Source organism: Manis javanica, chromosome 3 (assembly GCF_040802235.1).
Source record: "Manis javanica isolate MJ-LG chromosome 3, MJ_LKY, whole genome shotgun sequence".
NCBI lineage: Eukaryota > Metazoa > Chordata > Mammalia > Pholidota > Manidae > Manis > Manis javanica.
The window spans coordinates 214,839,038-214,865,539 of record NC_133158.1 but is presented as its reverse complement, the minus strand read 5'-3'; the positions used below and the strand labels follow the sequence as shown (position 1 = coordinate 214,865,539).

Sequence of the window (26,502 nt, the reverse complement as noted above, 5' to 3'; positions counted from 1 at the left end):
ACTTGGTTTTTACTTTAAACTGACTCTTAGGGACCAGTATTAATTGGGATTTTAATTTAAAGATCATTTTGTTACCTTTTCTTTTATTCCAAGAAATTAACAGGTTAAGAGGTCACAAGGGTGACACATTAGCTTTCTTGAGGCAATCTGATTTGGAATTAAGAATCTCCTAGATGGCATTATTTTTTTAAGTGCTTTTTAGTGCTAACAAGTTTGAAAAATAGACTTCCAATTGGAATGCAACTTCTTTTTTACTTTCTTTTAAAGTTATTATTACTTGATCAAGTATCAGGAAAAAAGAAAGTTTAATTTATATGCCTACCTCTTTCCAAAAAGACTAACGTGCCAGCAAAGATTAGCACAGTGCTGAAGGTTGAAATAAGAACATAGAATTAAATAGTTTGAGCTATTTCTTTAAATTTTGTTCTGAGAGGAAAGGTACTCATATGGCATGAACATAGAACTACTGTAATACCCCTTAAATGCCCCTTAGTTTTCAGTCATGTCCTGTGCTTATTAACATTGCAAATTAAACTAATGAATTGGAGAAATCTGGAAATCTAACAAGATCTTTACATTTTGGTCATACATAGCTCTGATATTATTTTTATATTTTATTTTCTTTAATATTGCATTCACTGTCCGTTTTCTATTAAATACTTTGAATCTCTGCTTTTCCTGAGATTGTATTGCTTAGCCACGTTCTTACAATTGCAAGTCAAATTTATAGATTATGACATCAAAACAAAAAAACAGCTTCAGTGGAGCAATCTGAAATTCTGGTACAGATTTTAGGCTGGCGATAGAGGAAACCTCCAATGTTATAACTTAGGGTTTCTCAGGGTTGACATTTGGGCCTTGTAATTCTTTATTGTGGAAGTCATCCTTTGTATTGTAGGTTTAGCAGCATCACTGGTCACGAGCCCACACAAGTGCCAGTAGCACTCCGAAGGTGTGACAACCCAAAATACCCCTAAACGTTGCCAGACGTCATCTGGGGAGAAAATCACCCTGGTTAAGAACCACTGATGTAGCCACACCTAAAATACTGGTTCAGTACAAGGTGAGACTGCATATTTTCAAGTGTTCTGAGTATACTGACAGCTAGAAAGTACAGTTGGTGAATAATCCAATAATGTCTTTGTTCTTGCTATGACCATTTTAAGATTTACTTTCTATTTTATTGAAGAGCAAAAGCTGGAATAATTGGTATTATAGAATCCCCCCCATTTCCGGCATTCCAGAAGTCTCTGAGGTTTTTTTCTTAGCTGTATGAAATTGAACCACTTAGCTACAAGATGAGGTGGTTTATTTCTAGAAAGTAGGATTTCTACATTTTATACTTTGACCTAAATTTAAAAAGACTGATTTTTTTTTGTAATAAAAACTTGACTGTAAGCTTACTCTTTCCTATAAAAACACATTCCATTTTTGTGAAGAAAGCTTGGAATTTGCTTAAAATGTTCTTTATGATCTTTGTCTAGCCATGTTTCTTTAGTTAATTATTTACTGAAAAAAGAGATGAGTAACAAGTAGAATAAGAGTTCTAGTACTGATTATACAATGAAATTAAATCTCTGTTAGAGCAGCTAAAATAAAAAATGAGGAATTAAGAACCAAAGCTGAGATACTCTAGAAGCTGCAATGTAAAAATCAATTTTATATAAAAATTCTTAATTCTTTGCTGTTGGGTTTAAAAATAGCAATTCATTAGAAATTCTTATTCAAAAACAAGAGTTCACTAGAAATCTATTTATCTAAACCAAAAAAATGTAAATGGAAACTCCTAATTCTGTAACGGCGGCGCAGAACACTTTTAGTGGCAGAGCGTCGGGGAAGGAGCCCCAGAAGGCTACGGGGCGGGAGAAGGGGGCGGGCAGGTGGTGGCAGGGGCTCAAGAAATGGGTCCTTCTGGTGACTTCCTCTTACTGAATAATTTAGGAAAAGGCAAAAAAGTTAATACCTGGAATGTATTTATTTATGAAATTAAGCTGTGTATTATTTCTATGCAAAATTTTCTAAGTTGAGGTAGAATATACATAATGTACAATTAACCACTTTAAATTGTACAATGTGGTGACATTTAGTGTGTTCACACTACTGTATAACCAGCAGCTCTAATTTCAAAACTTTCTCATCATCCCATAAAACGCCCGTAAGTGATCACTCCCAATCCCTCCCACCCTCTTTCCTGATGACTCCTAATCTGCTTCCGTCTCTCTGGATTTGCCTGTTGTGGACACACTATGGAAAGGGAATCACACAATATATATCCTTTTGTGCCTGAGTTTTTCACTTAGCATCATCTTTTCAAGGTCCATCCAAGTTGTAGCATATATCAGCACTTTGTTCCCTTTGAAGGGTGAATAGTATTACATTGTGTATGTGTGTATTCTGTATTACGTGCATATATCCATATATGTTTATCACATGTACATATATAAACATTATCCATTGATGAACATTTAGGTTTCTACCTTTGGCTATTATGAATAATGCTATAATGCTATAAGCATTTGTGTCCAAGTTGCTGTGTAGACATATTTTCATTTCTCTTGAGCAGATATCTAGAAGTGGATTTAGAATCACATGATAATTCTATATTTAACTTTTTTCATAGTGGCTGTACCATTTTACAGTCCCACCAGTAAAGTATAAGGGCTCCTATTTCTCTGAATCACCAATACTTGTTTTTTTGTTTTTTGTTTTTAATTAAAGCCATTCTACTAGGAGTGATGTATCTTATTGTGATTTTGATTTGCATTTCCTCAGTTATATTGAGTATCTTTTCATCTGCTTATTGGTCACTTGCATATCTTTGGAGAAATGTCTGTTCAAGTCCTGTGTTTAGTTTTTAATCAGGTTGTTTTGGTGAGTTGTAGGAGTTCTTTATTGTGGATATTAAATCTATATCCAATATATGATCTGCAAACATTTTGTGCTATTCTGTAAATTGCCATTTCGCATTCTTGATAATGTTCTTTGATGAACAAAATTTTTAGTTTTTATGTGTTCCAGTTTATTTCTTTCCTTGCTCATACTTCTGGTGTCAGATCTAAGAATTCATTGCCAAATCTGAGATTATGAATATTAATCCCTATAGTTTTTTTCTAGGAATTTTACATTTTAGCTCTTAAATTTAGTTCAGTGGCCCATTTTGAATCAATTTTTATATGTGGAGTGAGGTGGAGGTCTCACTTCATTCTTTTACATGTGGTTATCCAGCTGTCCCGGCACCATTTATTAAAGAGACTATTCTTTCCCTATTGAATGGTCTTGGCACCCTTGTCAAAAATCAATTTGCCATAGATATTTGAGTTTATTTCTACATCCTCAATTCTATTCCTTTTGTCTACATTGCTATTCTTATGCCAGTCCTGCACTCTTGTCAGTAGCAGAGTTTTGAAATTAGGATGTCTGAATCCTCCTACTTTTTCTTTTTCAATATTGTTTAGGCTTATTTGGGACCCTTTTCAGTTCCCAGTGAATGTGAGGATTGGCTTTTTCCATTCTGCCAGAAAGGCCATTAGAATTTTGGTAAGGATTGTATTGAGTCTGTAGATCACTTAAGATAGCCATATTAGCAATGTTAAGTGTTCCAATCCATAAACATGGGATGTCCATTATTTAGATCTTTAAAATCTTTCTGCAATATTTTGTAGTTTCCAGTGTACAAGTCTTTCACCTCCTTGGTTAAATTTATTCCTTGTATCTTATTCTTTCTGGTGCTACTGTAAATGAAACTTTTCTTAATTTAGTTTTTCAATTGTTTATCGGTGTATAGAAACACAACTGTAATTTGTGTTGACCCTGAAAGCGTGTTGAAGTCATTACCTCTAGTATGTTTATTTTTATCACCAAATTGCGCTGGCCACAGCTTCTAGGACAATGTTGAATAGCTGTGGTTAAAGCAGGCATCCTTGTCCTGTTCTTGTTCTTAGGGGGAGAGCTTTCAGTCCACCCTTGAGTATGATGGCAGTTGGGATAAACATTCTTTATCATTTAAGGAATTTTCCTTATATTACTAGTTGCTAAGTGTTTTATCATGAAAAGATGTTGAATTTTGTTAAATACTTTGTAACTACTGAGGTGATCATACAGTTTCTTTTCCCCTTTGTTCTGTTAATGGGTGTTACATTGAATGATTTTCTTATGTTGAATAACCCTTGCATTTCTGGATAAATCTCATTTAATCATGGTGTGTAATGCTTTTAATGTGCTGTTGGGTTTAGTTTATTGGTATTTTGTGGAAAATTTTTGCATCTATCTTCACAAGGGATACCGTTCTGGAGTTTTCTTTTACTGTCTGTCTCTGACTTTGGTATTAGGGTAACGCTGCTTCCATAGAATTTGTTAAGAAGTGTTCTCTTTTATATTTTGGAAAAGATTAAGTAGGATTAATATAACTTTATCTTGTTGGGAATGGACTCTTTTAACTATAAAATGTCTTTGTCTCTTGTAACAACTTTTTATTTAAAATCTGTTCTCTTATATTAGTGTAGCCACCACAGCTCTCTTTTGCCTACTATTTGCATGGATTTACATAAAGTTTTGACAGCAAAATTCAGATTATGATATCTAGGCAAGTGATGGTGGTACAAAAATAAATTGTTATGTTATTGCTTATTCATTTAGTAAAGGCAGCTTTAAAATGTCAGGGAATGTCATATATATGTATACATATGTATTTTCAAGTGTGAGTACTGTTTACAAATCATTCCTTTGAAATTATGGAATTCCTTTTATTTTTTTTCTAGCTAAAACTTAATGGTATAAACTTTATTGTATTTGTCATGTCCTAGTTGTGTTGATAGTCTACATGGTTATCTATAATCTTATTACATTAGACTATATATATAATATAAATATTAGTCATATTAATTACCACTAGGTTATCATATATGGGAATGTGTGTGTGGGGGGGGTCTTCCCTTTAATGTAAACTTAATGTAAGTATCAAGTCAGTTTTGTACCTATCATGCCCAATAGACTTTATTTTGACTTTTAACCTCTGGAAATATAAATCACATATGTACTCTTTTTTTGTTGAAAAAAGTTTTTACTTATAAAGTTCTTAGAATATATGGGCTACAAATATGCTACACATTTCTCTGGATGTACTAGTCTATAAAGATGAGCACCTTATGGCGAAACCAGTCTGTAGAAGTGAACTGAGGATGCTAATTCAGTGTCAATTTTCTAATATCACTTTCTCTTCAAATCATTGAGAGAAAAGTTTAGGCTGAGGCTGTTGATGATTTAGAAATATATGGATTGCATTATTTTTTCCTTTTGGGAAAAATATGTTAAGGCCTATAGTACTGTACTGATAAGAATATTTACATTTTAAAGGCAACCACCATAATTTTTTACAAAAATGGTTTCTTATGGAAAGAACTCATGTGTACTTACTGACAATTGTAAGGAAGTAAAAGTTGCACAATGATCTTTGAATGTTCTTATCTGTCCTTTTTTCCCTCCAGTAGTTATTGCTCATTGGTTTGATTCTCCATGTTTCTTCCAATTCTCTAATAATCCTTTAGGATTGGTGTCTAATCTTAGCAAATGAAAACATTCAAGGAGTCCGTATGGATTATGATGAGGAAAAGAGAAATCTTATCCAGGAGAGATGAGCAATTAGCAAGTATTACTGGAACTTTGTGCTCAGTAACATGGGATTCACAGTAAGACTGAGGATATAAAAAGTCACATAAAAATACAGACATTGTTGTTAAGTAATTAGCACATATGAGCTATCTGAAATGTATATCATGAGTCCCATACAAGTAAAGGTTTGCTTTCCTAAAAAGGAAATTGATTGGATGATACTATAAATAATGTAGTGTTTATGACACTAGGTGCTAGAGTGAGACTGGCCATAGTCAAAACCTGGCTCTACTGCGCCAGTAATGTAACCTTAGCCAAGCTACTTAATCTCTCTAAGCCTTGGTGCTTTTACCATAAAATGAGGATCATGATAGTATCTATTCTTCAATTGTAAGATAGAGTTTAGAACAATAGTAAGCTTTTAATAAAAGCTTAGGTGTGTTTTCTTATAGCTAACAACTATTGAATAAGGGACCTATTCATATGATAGGATGAAATATTTGCTTTTATAAATGTGTTGACCTACTCAGAGAAAGTTTCATAAAGTAGCTATGTGAAAATTCCTATATTACATTTATCTGGTAATATAGAGTGTGTACTTTTATAATGCATCCATTTCTAAAAAAATGTAATTGAGTTTCATATTACAAAGATATTTCTGGAAAGGAAAAAATATGAATGAAGAATAATCATCATAATCTATAAGATCCCATTTATTGAATACATGGCTTCTTTCAAATACTATTTTTCTCATTGGGTTTCGATTGCGGTAATAAGGGAACATTTATTAAGAAGCCATTGCTGCCTCACGTATGGCCTCACTCTGATGTGTCATTTATAAAAAGAGGTGCCCAATCTTTAACTCTTTTTTTCCTCCCTCAAAGCGAGTCCATAGCAAGTGGAAGTTGAAACAGGCTTACTGATGATTTTATTTACCTCTTCTATGTACTGTTCCAGAAAGGGTATAAGACTTCTGTTATTGAGTTGGCCTGATTTTAATACCAATCAATTCAATAAAGAAAAAAAGCTCAATCAAATCACGTGTTATGTTGATAAAACAGCAAATTTGATTTTTTAAAACAATTTCTTCATGCATTTTTTTGTAGGAGGGCATACTATTTGGAAATACATTGTGGCTAATATTTGTGCAGGTTTTAAAAGGAACTGAATTCTGCCTCAAAATTGTTTGGTCCAACCCAGTAACACTTACTAGATACTATTACTTAGGTACTGTTCTGGATGTGGTCTTTAGAAGCGGATCAGGGACCTCCAAGGATGTATTTCAATTAAATAATGACACTTTTATTATGAAATGATATCTCCTAGATTTTCTACATGGTATTATGGTGTTTCTTAAACTTTTCCTCAACAAAATACTTTGTACAGATATACCTCAGAGATATTACAGGTTTGGTTCCAGACCACCGTAATGAAATGAATATCAAAATAAAGCAAGTCAAATTAATCTTTTGGTATCTCGGTGCACATTAAAGTTATGTTTACCCTGTCTTGTGATCTCTTAAGTGAGCAATAGCGTTACGTTTTTAAAAAAAGTATAGATCTTAAACAATATTGCTAAAAACTGTTAACCATTATTTGAACCTTCAGCAAGTCATCTTTTTGCTGGCAGAGCCTCGGTGTTGGTGGCTGCTGACTGATTAGGGTGGTGGTTGCTGAAGGGTGGGGTGGCCGTGGCAATTTCTTAAAATATGAAGTGTGTCCCATCTATTTACTCCCTTTCACGAATGATTTCTCCCGTCACATGCAATGCTGTTTGAAAGCATTTTACCCGCAGTAGACCTCCTGTTGAAATTGAAGTCAGTTCTCTCAAACCCTGCCACTGCCTTAACAACAAAGTTTATGCAATATTCTAAATCCTTTGTTATCATTTCAACAATCTTCAAAACATCTTCACCAGGAGTAAATTCTACCTAAAAAAAACCCAACTTCCTTTGCTCATTCATAAGAAGCAACTTCTCATCCGTTCAAGTTTGATCCTGAGATGCAGCAACTCAGTCACACCTCCAGGCTCCACTTCGAGGTCCAGTTCTCATGCTGTTTCTACCACGTCTGCGGTGACTTCCTCCACTGAAGGCTTGAACCCCTTAAAGCCATCCATGAGGGTTGGAATTATTTTCTTCCAAACTCCTGTTAATGTTGACATTTTGACCTGTTCCCATGAATCACAAATGTTCTAACGGCATTTAGAATGGTGAATCCTTTATAGAAGGTTCTCGATTGACTTTGCCCAGATCCCAGGGGAGTCACTATTTATGGCAGCTATAGCCTCATGCAATGTATTTTTCAAATAATAAGACTTGAAAGGCACAATGACTTCTTGATCCCTAGGCTGCAGAATGGATGCTGTGTAGCAGGCATGGAGACATGCATCTCACTGTCCACCTCCTTGGAGCTCTTGTGGGACAGGGGCATTGTCAGTGAGCAGTTGTATTTGGAAAGGAACTTTTTTTCTGAGCAATAGTTCTCAACAGTGGGCTTAAAATAAACCATGGTATGAACAGATGTGTTGTCATTTGGGCTTTGTTGTTCCATTTACAGAGCAGAGGCAGAAGAGATTTGGCATAATTCTTAAGGGCCATGGGATTTCGGAATAGGAAATTAGCATTGGCTGCAGATCCATGTCACCAGCTGGATTAGCTCCTAACAAGAGAATGAGCTTGGCCTTTGAAGCTTTGAAGCCGGGTGACTCCTCTCTAGCTCTGTGAGTCCTCGATGCACCATCTTCCAACAGAAGGTTGTTCTGTCTCTGCTGAAAAGCCGTTGCTTAGTGTAGCCACCATTATTAATGACCTCAGCCTGATCTGGATAATCTGCTGCAGCTTCTCCATCAGCACCTGCTGCTTCATCTGCACTTTTCTGTTATGAAAACGCCTTCTTTCCTTAAACCTCACGAACCAACCTTTGCTAGTTTCAGGCTTGTCTTCTGCAGCCCCCTCCCCTCTCTGAGTCTTCATTGAACTGGAGTCAGGGCCCTGCCCTGGATGAGGCTTTGGCTTCAGCAAACGTTGTGGCTGGTTTGACCCTCTGTTCAGACCACTCACACTTCCTCCATGACAGAGTGGTTGGTTTACTTTCTTATCACTGGTGTGCTCACTGGAGGAGCACTTTTCATTTCCTTCAAGAACTTTTCCTTTGCACGCACAGCACGGTTAACTTGTTTGTTCAGGTCAAGAGGCCTGGCTTTCAGCCTGTCTTGGCCTTTGACATGGTTCCTCACTAATGGCATCTAGAATGGATTAATCATTTCTAGCGTTTGGTTTAAAGTGAGAGATGTATGACTCTCCTTTAACTTGAACACTTAGAGACCATTGTAAGGCTCTTGATCGGCCTAATTTCAATATTGTTGTTTCTCAGGGGAATAGGGAGGCCCCCGGAGAGGGAGGGAGATGGGGGATCAGCCTGTTGGCAGAGCCATCAAAACACACACAACATGTATCAATTAAATTCGCTGTCTTCCATGGGCATGGTTCCTAGTGCCCCAGACTAATTACAATAAGAACATCAGAGATCACTAATCACAGGTCACCATAGCAAACATGAAACATGATAGTAATGAAAAAGTTTGAAATATTGGAGAGAACTACCAAAAAGTGACAGCCATGCGAAGTGAGCACCTGCTGTTGGAAAAATGCTGCTGATAGACGTGCTTGGCACAGGGTTACCACAGACTCTCGGTTTGTAAAAAACGCAGTGTCTGCGAAGCACAGCAAAGCGAAGGGCAATAAAATGAGGTGTGTGTGTATAGCCTACACCTCTCCATAGCAGGCTTCACATTGATCAATGATTAGTTGTATTTGTTTTACATTTGTTAGAGTATAAGCTCTAAAAGGACAAATCCTTCTGATTCATTACTACATCCCCAAATCTTAATAATAGCGGGCACTTTGCAAGCATTTGATAAATTTTTATAGTATGGAGGACTTTCTGAAATTTCCTCTGATAGCCACTAGTCTATGCATAACAACTAAAATATGGGGACATAGTCCAAAGCTGCCTGTAGCAATCAGAAAATATTTTTGAAAGCATCTAGTTTATCTTCTTTAAAAATTCATGTGACTTTTAAAATTCCCATCCGTTGCATATTTCTTTTAATGTATGTTTTGTTATTAAGAATTTATACTTCAGGGATACACATCATAGTTGTGTATGTGGGCTTTGAAACTAGAGCTCTTGAAATTCTGCCTTGATTTTTAGCAAATATCTTAAACTCCAGTTAGCATCTTAGAAATGGGTAAGAATACTTGTTTTGAATGTTTTTGTTGCGATTTTTCAGAGAGTAAACTGAAAATGTACTTAAAATATTTGGCATGCACAATATATATCAAATATTGGCTCTCTTTTTCCCTCTCACTAGAAAACTTCCAGGCCCCTTTGTAAGAACCTCCATTTAGATCTGAATCTTTGCGCTAAGTATACATGGTCAGTAACTATCAACTAAGAAATGAAAGTTCTCAGTTTTTGAGCTGAGGTCATGGCTCTTTATCTGGGTGGCAGAATCCTTTTACCAAGTGTAATGAGTGCCTCTTGATGAAAATTGTCTGGCCCACATTTTTAACCAGTTCCAACAATGCCCACAGGAACATATTAAGTTGAATTAATTTTTATTACTACTGATGCAACAGAGGTTTGCTTGTCCTAGACAAGTAGGAATTTATAGAATCTGCTCTATTGCATTGGATAGAAACAAGAAAGGCAATTACATGGATATAGTGCAGTTTGCAGAAAACTTGGGGTGGTGTTGTCTGGGATACATGAAGATTCTCAGTGGCTGTTGCAAGGAATCACAAAAGAGATCTTTGGTCCAAAGAAGAAGCCTCTGAAAGAAAGCAGAGCATCAGTTAAATAGAGCTGAAAGTGCTGATACATATTAGTCTTCTGTGGGTTAAAAATGGACAGTGATTTCCAGGATTTCAGATATGACTATTCTTTTTAGGTGAATAAAGTACAAAAACAATGAATGGGAGGACTTGCCACAGGATCAGCAAAGACCAAGAAGGTAACCAGCTCTACTTTACCCCCATTCACTAATATTACACTATCACTTACTTATAAAGAAAAGGAAAGATTAGATGATATTGAACATTATAATGTACCGAAAAAGTTCATTTCTCTGATATGGGTTGGGTTAGGCCAAGAGGTTTAAATCTACAAGTAGAAGATTACAAATCTCTTAGAAAGTAAATAAATACATGTCTTGATTTTATAGGGAAAGGAGAAATGTTAAGCTACTCATCTCTACTCTTGGAAAGATCACTTAAGGTAATGTATAAAAATGCATGGAATAATATAAAACTGAAAACAGGGCCAAAGTAGTATCATGATTATAACTCATTAAACATATGTACACCATGAGAACCATAGTTACCACAGCTGTATGGTATATTTGAAAGTTCCTAAGAGTAAATCCTGAAAGTTCTCATCACAAGAAAAAATAATTCTTTCGGTATATGAGGTGATGGATGTTAACGAGACCTGTTATGGTAATCACTTAATAATCTACGTCTAGTCATAATCTATACTCCTCAAACTACTGTAGAGTGCTGTATGTCAATCATTTCTCAATAAAAATTTTAAAAAATAGGTATTAAATTAGTGTTTACAGGCAAAAGAAAGAAGGGAGGGAGGAAGGCACTGTATTTAGCAAGGCGACTCTGTTCCTACTGGGAAAAGATAACCGGAATCAGATATAAATGACTTTTGTATATCCATACTTCTACTCTCATCCATTAACACTGATAATCACAAAATTATATCATTAAGTAAATACAAGTACATTTCAGTAAATCGTTTTCAAGTCCTACATAAAGGCAAAAGTGGTAGTTTAGTAGTAGATGGCATTTCATTAATGCAGTCTGGGAAAAATTAAGTTACTCTATGGAATCAGTTAACTGAAGTTCTTGATAGCATCACAAATAGTTCTCAAACTGTCTCATGGTCAGTTAGCGAGAGGGCCTGGTAAGCCGTGATCACTGTGCCTCACCAACAGAGCCCCTGATTCAGTGCTGGTCCGTGGTGGGGCCTGAGCGCGGAGGTGCACTTCTAACGAGAACTCGGGTGATTGAAGCTGCTGTTCTGGGAACCACACGTTAAGAACCAGCTGGCTTGGTGGAAAATATAGGGTCCAAACCAGAAAAGCTGGGTTCCAGTCTTGGTACTGATGTTAACTAGTAGTGGGTAGTGGGGGATGGTGCTGTTTATTTTACCTCTGTACCTTTCCTTGAGAAGAGGTTGTATCTGCCCTTTCTACCTCACAGTTTCTCAGAAAAATGAAAATATAATGACATATGTTGAAAGTAGTTTAAAAAAGGAATTTCAGGATAATATAGCCACATGGTATTTGAAAGAGTCCTATGTAACCAGGGGAAGATGGTTTTAAAAACCAAAGCTAAAAATATTTATTGATTCATGTACCATTGTATTATACTTAAAAATATATCTATTTTCCAAGGCAATGGATGCTTTCTATTTAGCTCATTCCTGGCTAACTTACACATAGAGCTGGAAAGTTTTTCTTTGACCATTACCAGACTTTTCTGTTCACTTAATTACCCTATTTACTGGGATCTTTTACCTAAAGCCTTTTATTAGTTTTCAAATTGGTGTAAGATATTAACCTTGAAGTTGCCCCCTGCTACCAGTAGATATTTTGTAGCAAAACCAGACAGGGCATTTAGAATTAATAGATTGGAGTGTGATTAATTTTCAGGATTTCATTTAATTTTATTAAAATCTACCAAACTGCTTCTTAAATAAAACCATCCAGTTCCATACACAATGGTGATGAGTCTAGAAAATAGCTGAATTTAAACAAGATTTTACTAAAAAGGGGTGGTCATTTTTAGCAAACTCATTAGGAAAGTGTCTTTAAAAAGAGTCATTAAACCTACATCTCATAGCACTGTGTTTTGGGATTGCATTGGCTTACTTTGGGCAGCAGAGTAATTCACTGAAGTTGCAGTAACAGGTCATCTCACATCCCTTCCCATCCCAGAAATGATCCTGGACATTTGCATCAGTCTTGGTCAGGTCAGCTACTCCTTCTGGAAGGTTGTGACAATTACGATCTTTTAGTATTTTTCTGTAGCAGGAGAGGCGAGTGGCAGGCATGGCTTGGACTCCCAGCAGCAAAGTTAGTCCCATGGTCACAGCAAGTACTGTACATTTCATTTTGGCTTAGGTCCTGAGATAGAAGAAAAACCAAAATATGTCAGCTTTTTTTTTTTAAAGATGGAATTTACCTAAAGGTAAAGTTCAGTAGCATTTTCATAAACACTTGGCTAGGAAGAAGGGAATTGATTTTTTTCTATTCTCCTCTTTGTATTCCTCTAAATGTAGTTTTAGGACCATCTACAATAAAAGTCACTTCCAACATTCGTTAAAAATTAAATGTCTGGGCTCTACAAAGAAATACTGAGTGAGCAATGCTGAGGAGGGTGGGCAGGAGGTAGTTCTAAGAGCCAGAATCTGCATTTTAAGTACCCAAAGTAATTTCTGTTGTACATTCAGTAGAGAAAAACTACTTTTTAAGTTGGTAAAATACAGGTAAGTTTCTAGAACTAATAACATCATCAAGTACCGCTCTTCTTAATCTTGCATCTCTAAGCGGTCGCGCTGTCCAAGAACTCGGGCCCCACTCTGCAGACACAGAGATCAGGATGCTGCCATTGACAGATGATATTCTGTAGATACATTTAGAGTTCAATTAACTTTATAAAACATTCCAAAATTATTTTGGGAACCCATTTTTGTTGCAAATTTTTAGTAATATTGTAAACTTTTGTCCCACATAGATTACTTCATCTTAACCACAGTTGAAAACTGATGCTTGAATTCCCCTCCGATAAACATCTAGCCTGTTCTTGAACATCTACCATGATGGGGAACTCATCACTGACTAAGTCAACATATTCCACCAATACAGTTCTAAGTTTCCCTTACTATAAAATAGTCTCCTCTAGCTTCTACTCACCAATCCGAGTTTGAACTCTTGGGGTCATACCAAACAAATCTAACCCCTCTTCCAGGAAATAACCCTTTAAGTACAGCATTTGCATCCAACTATGGGATGTTTATCATCTACTTAATCAGGCTTCTCTGACTTCCATATTGAACATGAAAAAGACTGGAAGCTATTGGAGTAAAGGAACACTCATAAAATAGTGGAGGAGCCAGAATCCAAATCTACAGCCATTCAGAGTTCATCTTGTTGACAGTTGCCAAAATATCTTTCCTCCCATGAAGTATGAAAAAGTGGGGAAGACAGATATGTATATTGTACTTTGAAGTTTTCAGTAAGCTAATGGATTTTTTGAAAGGACAATTATTTCAGAGCAGTTTTTTGTTTATAATAAAGTTGAAAGGAAGGCACAGATTTCCCAAATGCCCTCTGCCTCAAACATGCGTGACCTCCTAGATTACCAGCATCATTCACCAAAATGGCATATTGTTTACCAAGGATGAACCTACACTGCCACATGATAATCAACCAGAGTCCATAGTTTACCTTAGGGTTCATGCTTAGTGTTGCACACTCTTTGGGTTGGACAAACGTATGGCATATATCCACCCCCATAATATCATGCAGAGTATTTTCACTGCCCTAAAAATCCTCTGTGCTGTGCTGATATATCTCTCCCTCCCCAATCCCTGGAAACTACTGATTCTTTTTATTGTCTCTATAGTTTTGCCTTTTCCAGAATGTCATAGAGTTGGAATCATACAATAGGTAGACTTTTCAGATTGGCTTCTTTCACTTAGTAGTGTACATTTGAGGTTCTTCCATGTCTTTTCATGGCTTGATCACTCATTTCTTTTAGTGCTTAATAATATTCCATTATCTGGATGTACCACAGTTTACTTATCCATTCACTTACAAAAAGACATCTTAAATGCCACCAAGTTTTCCACTGATGAATAAAGCCTCAAGAAACATTCAGGTACAGGTTTTTATATGGACATAGTTTTTAACTCCTATAGGTAAATACCAAGAAGCATAGATTATATAAGAGTATGTTTAGTTTTGTAGGAAACTACCAAAATGTCTTCCAAAGTAGTTGTACCATTTTGCATTCCAGGAATGTTTGAGGTCCACATTCTCACCAGCATTTGGTGTTGTCAGTGTTCTGGATTTTGGCCATTCTAATAGGTGTGTAGTATTCCCTCCTTGTTTTAATTTGCATTTCCCTGATGACATATGATGTGGAGCATCTTTTCATATGCTAAACTGCTGTCTGTGCATCTACTTCAGTGAGGTGCCTGTTAAGGTCTTTGGCCTAATTTTTAAATCAGGTTGTTTGTTTTCTTCTTGTTGAGTTTTAAGAATTATTTGTGTATTTTGGATAGCAGTCCTTTATCAGATGTGTCTTCTACCAATATTTTCTCCTAGTCTGTGGCTTTTCTTCAAATTCTCTTAGTATTTTCTTTCACAGAGTGGAAGTTTTTAATTTTAATAAAGTCTAGCTTATCAGTTATTTTTCTCACAGATCATGTCTTTGGTGTTGTATCTAAAAAGTCATCACCATACCCAAGGTCATCTAGATTTTCTCTTAGGTTATCTTCTAAGAGTTCTATAGGTCTGCATTTTATATTTAGGTCTATGATCCATTTTGAGATAACTTTTGTGAAGAGTAAATCCTCTGTTTAGATTCATTCTGTAGCATGTGGCTTTCCAGTTGTTCTACACCATTTGTTGAAGAGACTATCTTTACCCATTGTATTGCTTTTAATTCTTTTGTCACAGATCAGTTGACTATATTTATGGGGTTCTGTTTTTGAGCTCTGTATTCTGTTCTATAATATCTGTCTATTCTTTTACCAATACCACACTTGTTGATCATTATAGCTTTATAGTAATTCTTGACATAGGGCAGCATCAGTCCTCCAAGTTTGTCTTCTCCTTCAATATTGTATTGACTATTCTGGGTCTTTTGTCTCTCCCGGTAAACTTTAGAATCAGTTTGTCAATATTCACAGACAGTTTATGGGATTTTAATTGGAACTGCATTGAATCTATAGATCAAGTTAGCAAGAACTGACATCTTGACAAGATTGAGCCTTCCTATCCATGAACATAGGATATGTCTCCATTTATTTAGTCTTCTTTGATTTCATTTAACAGAGTTTTATAATTTTTCTTATATATACACATTGGTATATTTATACCTAAGTACTTCATTTTGGGGGCTACTAATGTAAATAAATGGTATTTTGTTTTCAATTTCAAATTCCACTTGCTTATTGGTGATATGTAGGAAAGCAATTGATTTTTGTATATTAACCTTGTGTCCTGCAACTTTGCTATAATTATTAGTTCCTGGAGGTTTTTTTTTATCCTTTCAGATTTTCTACATAGATAATCATGCCATTAGCAAATGATGGCAGTTTTATGTCTTAATTCCCAATCTGTATACCCTTTCTTTGCTTTTCTTGCTTTATTGTATTAGCAAGGATTTCCAGTGTGGTGCTGAAGTGCAGGTGAGAGGGACATATCCTTGCCTTGTACCTAACCTTGGAAAGCTTTAAGTATCTCACCATTAAGGATGATGTTAGCTGGAAGATTTTTATAAACAGTCCTTATCAGGTTGAGAAAGTTACACACTATTTCTAGTTTATGGAGAGAAATTTATTTTTTCCTTTCCCTATGTGTTATTTAGAAGTAAGTTGTTCAATCTCCACATATTTTTAGAAATTTTTAGTTATCTTTTTATTGATCTTTAGATTAATTCCTCTGGTCTGAGAACAGATATTATATGATTTCTATCCTTTTAAATTTGCTAAGGTATGTTTTATGGCCAAGAATATGGTCTGTCTTGGGGAATATTCCATACGAGCATTACAAGAATGTCTATTCTGCTGTTGTTGGGTGAAATAGTCTATAGATGTCAATTACATGCAGTTGATTGATAGTATTTGTTGAGTTCTACTCTGTCCTTAATTATTTTCTGCCTATTGGATCAGTCCATCTCTGAGGGGTATTGAAGTCTTCAATTATGATAGTGCATTAATCTGTTTTTCCTTGAAGTTCTATGAGTGTTTACCTTGTGAAATTTGATGTTCTTTGGTTAGGCACATACATATTAATAATTGTCGTATGTTTACATTTGCATCAGAAAGAATAAAATACCTAGGGATAAACCTAACCAAGGAGGTGAAAGACCTGTACTCTGAAAACTACAAGATGCTCATAAGAGAAATTAAATAAGACACCAGTAAATAGAAATACATCCCAAGCTCATGGAAAGAATTAATTTTTTCAAAATGGCCATCCTGCCCAAAGCAATTTAAAGATCCAATACAATCCCTATCAAAATAGCAGTGGCATTTTTCAATGAACTAGAACAAATAGTTCTAAAATTCATATATAACCACAAAATACCCTGAATAGTCAAAGCAATCCTGAGAAATTCTTTCAGCTTTTGTTATGTCTGGCAATGTCTTTATTTAACCTTTGTTTTGAAAGATATTTCTGCTGGTTATAATATGATAGGTTGACAGTATTTTTTTCTTTTAGCACCTGTATCTTTCAGCATAAAATGTATCTGTTTTAATGTCCTTCAGTGCTAATTCTATCATTTATATCACTTCTGTGGTGGTTTCAATTGACTGGTTATTGTAGCTATGAGTTATGTTTCACTGCCTCATTCTACCCTGTCAGTCATTGATTGGATGTCAGACATTTTAAATTTTGCCTTATTGGGTTCTGGATATTTTTATATCACTATAAAATTTCCTGTGCTTTGTTTTGGAATGTTACTAAGTGACTTGGAAACAGCTTGATTCTTTCAGAAATTACTTTCATGATTTGTTAGGTGAATCCAGAGCAGTATTCAGTCTAGGGCTAATTATTCCTCACTGCTCAGGAGGAAGTATTATTCTTCAGGAAGTCATTCCTTCCTGAATGTTCTATCTAATTTCCCATGAATTGAGTTTTTTTAATCTGCGTCTGTGAGTATTCCAGACTTTTTGGAGTGCCAGACACTCTGTTCTCCAATCCTTTCAGGTTTTTTCCCCCTTACCTTGGGTAGTTCCCTTGTTTGCAGGCACTAATCAATTTTCCGAGTACTTGGGCGCAGCCCCCCACAGACACCCAGTGCTCCGTGTGCATGTCTCTCTGGGACTCCGTTCTGGGAACGTGAGCTGCCTCGGTGTCTCCGGCTCCCAGCTCCGTTTCCTCTGCTCAGGGAACATGCTAGACTCTGTCTGGGTTTGCTCTCCTTGTTCTGCAGCCTGAAAACTTTCAAGGCAGTAGATGGGGTGAAATCGTAGGTCTCACCTCCTTTTTTTCACCATCTTTGAGGGACTAATGTCTTTCCTTGCTTGAAATCCAGTGTTTTGACAAAGTTTTTTTCATATATTTTGTGTCTTTTTGTTGTTTCAAGGAAGTGGGTAATCTGGTTCTTGCCACTCCATTTTGGGCAGAGGCAGCGCCTTCTGTATCACTCTTACTAGCTGTAGTTATTTTTGGAGGACTATGAAGGACAAATACTTAAATCTTACAGATTCTAGAAATGTGTTACTCTCATAATTTTAACACTTAAGCCAAGTTCTCAGAACTATGATTCTCCTTCCTACTCCTTTTCCCAAACTGAGTTACAGTTCTTTGGTCTCCCATCTCTTGGGTAGGGTAAGTAGGTGTACAGTCCCAGAATACAACAAATAAGACCCATTTTTGTGGTTTGCACAAGGAGCCATTCAGGCTGCCTGTCCTACTTTTGGACTGATGCTTGTATACTTTGTTCTCAATGAAATAGGCTGCTGAAATATAGCATGGAATCATCGTCTTATCTTCAGGCCAAAATACTGCACTTCTTCAAGTGACTTAGAATCCCTTTGTCAAGACCAAGACCAAACAAGCAAGTATTTTCAAGTGGAAAGAAGCCAATATTGGAAAAGTAAGGGAGTCAAAGCGTAGCACCAATGTGGGGAATCAGTGATAAAGTAACTAATTATGTGAGAGAGGGAAACAAGAGCAGGCTGGCCGAATTTGGTCCAACTTAACACACATTTTTAACTGTTTCCTTTATGCCAGGCACTCACTGTCTTAAGTTCCAGGAATACTACAGGAATAAGGAAAATATTAATCAATAATTAAATCTACCCTCTTCCAATGACTCCAATTTCTTTGACTAAAGGCTAAATCATCGCAATGGCTTGACACGGCCAGTACATGCAGTCTGGCCCCCATGACCTCTGCGAAGTGACGTGCGCTTCCTCTTGCTCATTCCGTTCCAGCTACTCTGCTCCTCAAGAGTATCAGACCCGTTCTCTGCTTGGTCCCTTTGCACTAGTCACTTCCTCGGCTCGGAAAGCTCTCCTGTCAGATGTCTGCATGTCTGACTCCTTCAGTCTCTCCGCGTCTTCGCCCATCTTGTTCCTCGGCAAGACCTACCCCATCCTCCTTTTTAAAATTGTATCTCCTCAATCTGGCTTAGTTCCTGTCCTTTTCCATGGCGTTTATGAATGACTAAATTATTGTACAATATTCTTATTATGTTTCCCCAAACGTAAATGTAAGCTGAAGGAAGGCAGGATTTTGTTTGATGTGAATCCCATATACCTGAAACAGTGCCTGGCACATTAGTGAAAAAAAAAAATCATATATCCTAACCTCTAGATGCTTATATATGATCAGGGGGTACAGAGCTTCTCAGACGCTCAGCTTGCTAGTCGCAGAGAACTGTTTATAATCGGAAGAGGTCAGTAAGCTGCCAAATCATCAAATTTGCATGTCATCAAGTACTGTTTTAACTTTATTGCATGATATTTAATTTTTCCTAAATAGTTTGACTTTAAAATGTACTTCCCAATTTCTGCTTTAGTTTCCTTTTTTTTTTTTTGTCAAAAATAAGCATCTATTTTGGTCTGCTAGCTTATACCTGACTTAAATGTGTGTACATTCATCAGATGATCTGAAGGCAGCCAACACCATCTGCCTTTGCTCAAGCGTCTCTTACCAGATTCTGTCTAAAGGTTGGGTGTAAGGGCAAAGAGAGGAAAGGTTGTAAATTCTCTTATCTTTTTGCATGAAGTGTTTGAAGAGTTTTTCTATTCTTTTAGGTCTTTAGAATTTTTGTTATGTCTTTTGCAACTTGATCTTAGTTTTGACTATATGATCATTTTATTATTTTCAGTAACCTAGCTTAATTTTGTCTAATTTTTGTGGCTTTTGGATAAAGTCATGCATTTACTAAACATGGGCTTTTATTCTTCTTCTATTTCCTACCTATAGGTGTAGTTTGTTTCTGAGCTCATTTCATAACTGTTAACTGCCTACATTTTCTTTCTTTCCTTTAGATCGTTTTAATTAAAGCCATAAATCTGACTCAATGTGTTTTTAAGAAAAAATGATTTTTCTCAAGAAAAAAATAATAATATTCAGTGTAAAACATGAAATATGCCCAGAAGCATAGATATAGTAAAATTCACCTGGAGTTCCAATGTAGAGAGAACTGTTGTTAATATTTTGGTATATTTCTTTTTGGTATGCGTTGGTAAAGAAGGAGAAATTGAGAGGGCCAGGGACAGAATGCCAGGAAACCCTAACATTTATGGAATGGGTGGGAGATAAGTCGGAGAGAGAGCTTATAAAGCAGTAAGGGAGATTAAGAAGATAGTAACACGTTGTTGAGTGATGAGAAAGAGGTGCAGGACAAGTGAGTGGGAGGCTGAGGCACATTTGGACAAACTCACTTCAAAGACCGGCATCAACTGAGGTTCATTCCTCATTCAGAACCCGCGCACCACCCTGCCCTGGCCTCTTGCAGCCCTGTGTCGCTGACTGTGCGCATCTACATAATGCTGCTACTCAGACGATAGTTCATGTTGTCAAAATGTAAGGCTGCTGGATAAAATATGGGATACTCAGTTACATTTGAATTGCAGAGAAGTAATAAATAATTTCTAGTGGAAATATGTCCCAAATATTATGTAGTTTATATCTCTTGACTGAATTTTGATAATTTATATTTTGTTAGACAATAGCTCATCTCACCCATCTTAAAAAATATTGCAGTAAAGATCAATAGAGTATTGCCTGGTAATTAAAAATAAATCTTTCTTCCTCCATTAGGTCTTTTATATACGCTGCCAGGATGCTCTTTACTTTGCCTGACTTATCTTCAGCTTTTGGGTCTCATCTGAAATGTCATTTCTTCAAAGGCCTTCCCTGACCACCCGCTCTAAAGCAGTTGCAACCTAACTCTTTCATAGTGCCCTCTTCTTTTCACTGCTGGGACTCATTATAATTTAATTACGCATTTGTGAGTTCGCTGCTTTTATGCTGTCATTCCCGTTAGATGGCAGGCTCCATGAGGGCCTCTCTATGCGGCTCGCCTCCATATACCTGGCGGCTGATACAGTGTTTGACCCGTATTTGCGGAATTAAGAAAATGAATCTCTGAAAACACCTCTTTTATCCCGAGCGGGAACCTACAGAGGTCCATGATGTATAAAGACTGAACTTCTTAGAGCTCATCCTAAGTCCTTTCTTCCCCACTTTTAAAAAAACTTTTAACACGCAGTTTTTCACTGCTGCGAAGTTAGCTGAGAGACCAGCCGTCTCCCACCCCATGCACGTGCCTTTGCCCTGCACCCTCTCGCTGTTCCCTGTGTGGGGGTTTATGATCAGCCTGTCCATGAAGGACAGACCTCAGGTGCTGTCCTCCGAGGAGTGCCCCCCGATCCAGCCCACACCGCTCCAACAGCCCCCTCTCTCTGCGTTCCTACAGCGCTCATGTGGCATCTGTACTACGGGAACTCCGAATGCCTTGTCATTATCAGCATTTTTCGTCAGCCAGTTAACATATGGAGAATATGGCGACCCTGGGAAATTCACCAAAGCCATTTGGCCATTTGGGGCATTGGTCATTGTGCGAATTTACCTAGAACCAGGAAGGAATTCACCTATATCTTTTATGGAAAGATGAACGGCCTTATTAGACATGATAAGGAGTTTATATTTTATTTTGTGCATTTTAGTTTATATTTTGGAAACCATTGGAAGATTTTGACAGACTAGTAACATGATATGATTTATGTCTTTAAAAAAAAATCCTTTGGCTGCTTTATGAAGTTGTGTCATGGTGGGACAGTTTGGAAGCCAAAGAAAAGAGGGTATCAGGGCATGTCGATGGAAGATATGAGACCAAAGGAAAAGCATCAAAGTGACCCTTCAGTGTTTGACATGAATGGTATTGGCATTCACTGAGCTGAGCAAGACCTGGATAGAGTCAGTTTTGGGGGGAATTCAAGAGTAACCTTTTGGCCAGGTTTGATGCCCACCAAACATCCAGGTGAAGACGGGGGGGAGCAGGCAGTGAACGTGAGTCTGAAGGGCAGGGCAGGGCATGGATCTGAGAGTCATGTGGGCATTTCTCGGTAGACTTCATAGCTCTGGGGGGAGAAGAGCCAGAGGCCTGAAGCCTGGGCTGAGCAGTATTCAGAGGCCCAGGGGAGGGGATGCCAGCATCACAGACGCGACGACTTCTACTTCTTCAGCATCGCTTAGCGTGCCTGCTTCAATGCTGGGGCCATGGTACGTGTTTGAGAAACATTCACTGAAGGAATGAACAAATAAATTGCTGGAAAAGCAAGCGGGTATGTTGCCATACCATGCACCTCTTCTCTCTCCATGCCAGAGCACAAAATAGTGTTTCTGTCACAGTCTCAGTCACATAGTATGATGGAAAGTTCCACACCTGGCAAGCACTTACTGGTAGGTTTTTTTTTTTTAACACTTCATAAATTACATGTTTGAACTGAAGTCTTTTCTTCTTCCTTTACTTACGTTCAGATAAATAGCTTTAACTCTTATTTAGCAAGTGGAAAATGTATGAGCCAGTATGTTCCTGTGATACTTTGAGTGGTTTTTTTTCATTAGAAGACACCAACCTTAATCCTTGGCCATCCATCAAGATCATATATTTTCAAGTGCCAACAAGAGTGAAATGACTTTGGCAAATTTCAAGCAAATTGCTCTTTTTTTTTAATTTTCAGTTGAAGTACATGCCCTTAAAATTCCTCCTGGAGTGCATCCAAATTGCAAAAGAAAACAAAGCTGAAAACTAAATATCTGAGGGAATAAGCCTGGTTCTTAGATGGTTATCAATTTTTTATCTAATTTTATATAATTAACATTATTTTTAAAGTTGTATGATGTCATATCCCAATAGTGGTATGATTTTTAAAAGATCAATTCAGGGGATACAAAATATGGCCAAGACATTTCTAATTAATAATAAATCATTGCTGCCATCAAAGAGGTAGGGAATTAACAAAGTCTGAGAGAGTGAGGGTATTTGGCAACAGCAACTTTTGAAAGGCTAGAGTTAAATGGAGACTTAGAAAGAAAAAATATCCCATTTGATGGCCAAAGCTAACAGGACTTTGTAGTTTAAATGTTCAGACATTTATGGTGCTGTGCTCATACGGGCAGCTGATGTCAATTCTGGGAACTGGCATAGAGGGCAGTGGAACGGAGCAGAGTTGATGAATTACACAGAAAGGGCAGCCCATTTTCAGATTTCTTTCAAAACACAGGAAGGGAGAAGCAAGGGCTAAAAAAGCAATTGAAAATTCCAGGCCAGAACTTGACTTTTAAAATATTAAAATTGTAGTAGGAAGAAATTAATACTGCTGTCCAGTCTGTGATGTTTCCCATTCATCTTTCATGGAGGATGAAAATCACCATTGTATTTTAAATTCTCTCTTTCTTATTAACTGTTAGAAGCAATTTGTGTTAGAATGACTGACCTGAAGTGGAACTTCTCAAAGCGTATGTCAAAGGAACAGAGTGGTATTAAAAGTGGATAAGCCTTTCAAACATCATTAAAACAGACACGGTCAGCCCAGATACCTAAGAGACATCCGCCACGGAAACATGCCCACCATCCACATCTCCCTGAAAGTGATTCGCTCCCAGGCCCCTCAGAAAATGCGAGCTGATGACACTAATCTTCAGCCTTGTATCGGTCTGTTTTCCCGGCCACAAGTCATCATCACCAGAGAAAAGGGCCAGCATTTGGGAGAGTTTTCAAAGACTGTGTGACTAAGCTAAGGAATTTTAAAGAGGAATTTTTCTAAGCCCCAAAGGGAAAAAGTGTCCCCTTTATCTTAGCAATGCAGACACGATGCTTGTTCCATGGTGGGGACACCAAGAATGAATTCAATGAATTCCCTCTTTGTATCACACATTTATACCAGTTCCTTCTTAGGAATCAGGATTTTTAATAGGAAAAGCTTTGGCTTTCCTAGACATCACAGTAACTTCATGTAGAGTAGGTAATACAGAGAGATCGCTGCTGCATTTTGAAAATGCATATACTTCACCATCTTTACAAAGTTCTAAGAGGTGGAGTCATACGGTCCTGTTATGTGGGACCTGATCAAGAATGACATGTACATTAATAGGGAATAACAGGGATGACACTGGCTCTCTTTAAACCTATGGTTAGGTAACTCTCCCAGTTAAGGAATGTATACCTTCTATTCTCTTTTAACCTGATTCTTTTCCTTTTCTAGGAAACATGGTCTTTTTCAAAGTACACCCATCATCTCCTTAGAGGATCTCTACATGTCTTTCTGTCTTTGCTGACTCAACACATAAATACATGGCTGTTCTAATCTCTAGCAGTAGTTTAGAGTAGAATAAGTGGCATAAAATGATTTTTAAGAAAAAACTTACATACCCTTTTCTTCTTTCCTCTTGGACTTCTTGGCAGAGGAATTTTCTTAAATGCTCCAATTCACTGGGTGAGTTTGGGCAAAAGGAAAAGAGAGGAGGTGCTCGAAGGCGGCTCTTTACAAATACACCTCTGTCTGCCTTGTCTCTTGCCCAGACAGGCAGCCTGGCTGCTCCCGCGGGGCCAGTGGGGAAGGGAGGGCGGGAGGGCCGGGCTCGCGAGGACTGCCTCCCTGGGGTTCTTCCAGACCAGGTGAGGACAGACTGACCAGCTTCTGTACAGAGGGAAATCACTGGGCTACACAGGAGCCTCGGGCAGGCAGACTTGGAGCAATTAAATATAAAACCCGAGGGACTTAAAAAGAACACAGAGAGAGTGATTTTTACCCTAAGATAAATATGTGTGTGTGAGGGAGAGAGACAGAGACAGATGGGGGGAGAGAGGGAGGGAAGGAGGGGAGAGGTGGCTGGTGCGGTCTGGGGAAGCTGGGTGCCTCTTCCTCTTTCACTGCTTCTTTGTGGGGTTTTTTTTTTTAATCACCAAGTTTTCCTCACCATCTAGATCTCTTATTATAACATTTTGGTTAAGGTGTATTCCAACTCCTCAGCTCCCCCCCCCCCAGAGAGTCATTACCAGTCAATGGAAGCAAAAAATAAAATTACTGAAAAGGAAATTGATTCTGTGTCTCAGAAATAAAGGCACAAAAGGAATTTCAGTCTGTCTCAAGCAAACTATTGGAAGTGTGGCATCTGTTAATTATCCTTCAGCTGTTGTCTGTTTTGATCTGACTCGGATCGGTGCTTCTGGAGTTGGAAATAGGGAATAGTAATTATCTAGATGGGGAACAGAGCGAAGGGCATTCTAGGTTGTATTAACAAAGTCATAAAGGCAAAAGAGAGTGTAGTTTTGGGGGTTACAGTGGTTTTGTGTGGCTAGGGATGAGTAGAGATAAACTTAGAGGGACAGAAAGGTGAAGCACCTCCTATGCTGGGCTAAGCATTTTGGATTTTATCCTGAAGGTGAATGGAAAGATGATGAACAGTATTATAAAGGATGAATGCCTGTAGTGTGTGTGAAAGAAGGGTGGCAGGGGACGACAGAGACTAGAGACAGGGAGAAGAGCGGCTCCTGCAATACTCCCCTAGCGGCAGCTGTTTTAGGAGAGCCATCCGGGCACTCCCCGGTGTGGAGACAGCAGAGCAAAGAGAAGACTGACATCCCCAGGAGCAGTCCCTGGCCCTGGGAGATCAGCCTCTGGTCTCCACCTTATTGCAGCTGCAGCAAGCGGCCTGGGACTTGTGTGCAATAGACTGCACATTTCCTTTGCATGTTTATACATAAGCTTCCTGTCATGCTTATTGATTATGCCACAGATAGGGTTAATTTGTTTGCATGACTTAAATGTGTAGAGATATGTGAATATGAGGAGGAAAATGGAAACTATCCATCCTTCGCTTCCTACTAGAGGCTGTCCGCTTCACTTAGCCCACCTCAGTCAAGACCAGACACGGCGCCCACACATTGATTTTCCTATGAACAGAATCTCTCTTTCCTCTGTGTTTTACTCTTATTTCCTGGCGTGTCTAATTCTTTTTTATTTCCTTTATTGCATTTCTCATTTTGTTTCCTTATATGTAATCCATAGCTGTTCAAAATAGTTGATTCATTTTCATATTCAGCGATATTCAAATCCACACGATATGCCTGGCGTGTTGCTTGCACGCCTGCCTCGGGTGTGCAGAGCAGCTCTTCGGTGACTGTTGCTACCTCTGGATCAGCTGCTAATCTCTTAGGAAAGGACACCCCCCTCCCCCGCCCCAAGAAAAGCACATCTGGATCTTGGCTTCCTAGTCCCTTCTTGTGTCTCAGATATCTTCTTACTACCAGTGGAACTTCACATTATCTCTAGGGAGAATTACTGAGCATTGTTAAATTTAGAAACATGAGCTACTATTCATCCTGATGTCCGTTACATGGAGCTGCCCACTGGGGAAGCAGTTGAATTGTAAACAAAGGCCTGCTGGAGAGGCTGCCTTTGTGACTTTCAATTTGGGGCTTAAATCTGAAAACATTCTTTGTTTTCTTGTGTATGGGCACCTAAGGCATTTAGTTTTGCTTCGTTTCCCGCTGACACCCTGTTACTGACATTTGGTTGACTCCTAGATTATTTCGCTCTGGAGGCCATCGGTCTTTTTGA

The 26,502-nt window shown here is 37.7% G+C and overlaps 2 protein-coding genes across 8 annotated transcripts in view; one reads left to right on the top strand and one right to left on the bottom strand.

Moving 5' to 3' along the window:
• SAP30 (Sin3A associated protein 30) overlaps nt 1-26,502 on the top strand; it is a 100,478-nt gene that overhangs the window by 5,602 nt on the left and 68,374 nt on the right. For all 6 annotated transcript variants that reach the window (XR_012129675.1, XR_012129677.1, XR_012129676.1 and 3 more), the window contains exons 4-5: nt 899-10,624; nt 10,835-10,887. The gene's annotated coding sequence lies outside the window, so the exon portion shown is untranslated. The remainder of the gene's footprint in view (nt 1-898; nt 10,625-10,834; nt 10,888-26,502) is intronic.
• Nucleotides 10,213-24,765, bottom strand: SCRG1 (stimulator of chondrogenesis 1). 2 transcript variants are annotated; one of them, XM_017647266.3, is made up of 3 exons: nt 24,308-24,765; nt 12,554-12,808; nt 10,213-10,444 (listed from the first exon to the last, which is right to left on the bottom strand). In XM_017647266.3, the coding sequence occupies exons 2-3, from the start codon at nt 12,793-12,795 to the stop codon at nt 10,390-10,392; spliced, it is 297 nt and encodes a 98-aa protein (XP_017502755.1). In that variant the 5' UTR covers nt 12,796-12,808; nt 24,308-24,765; the 3' UTR covers nt 10,213-10,389. The 2 variants fall into 2 exon arrangements, with proteins under 2 accessions (XP_017502755.1, XP_017502754.1); XM_017647265.3 differs by having other exon boundaries at nt 24,312-24,756.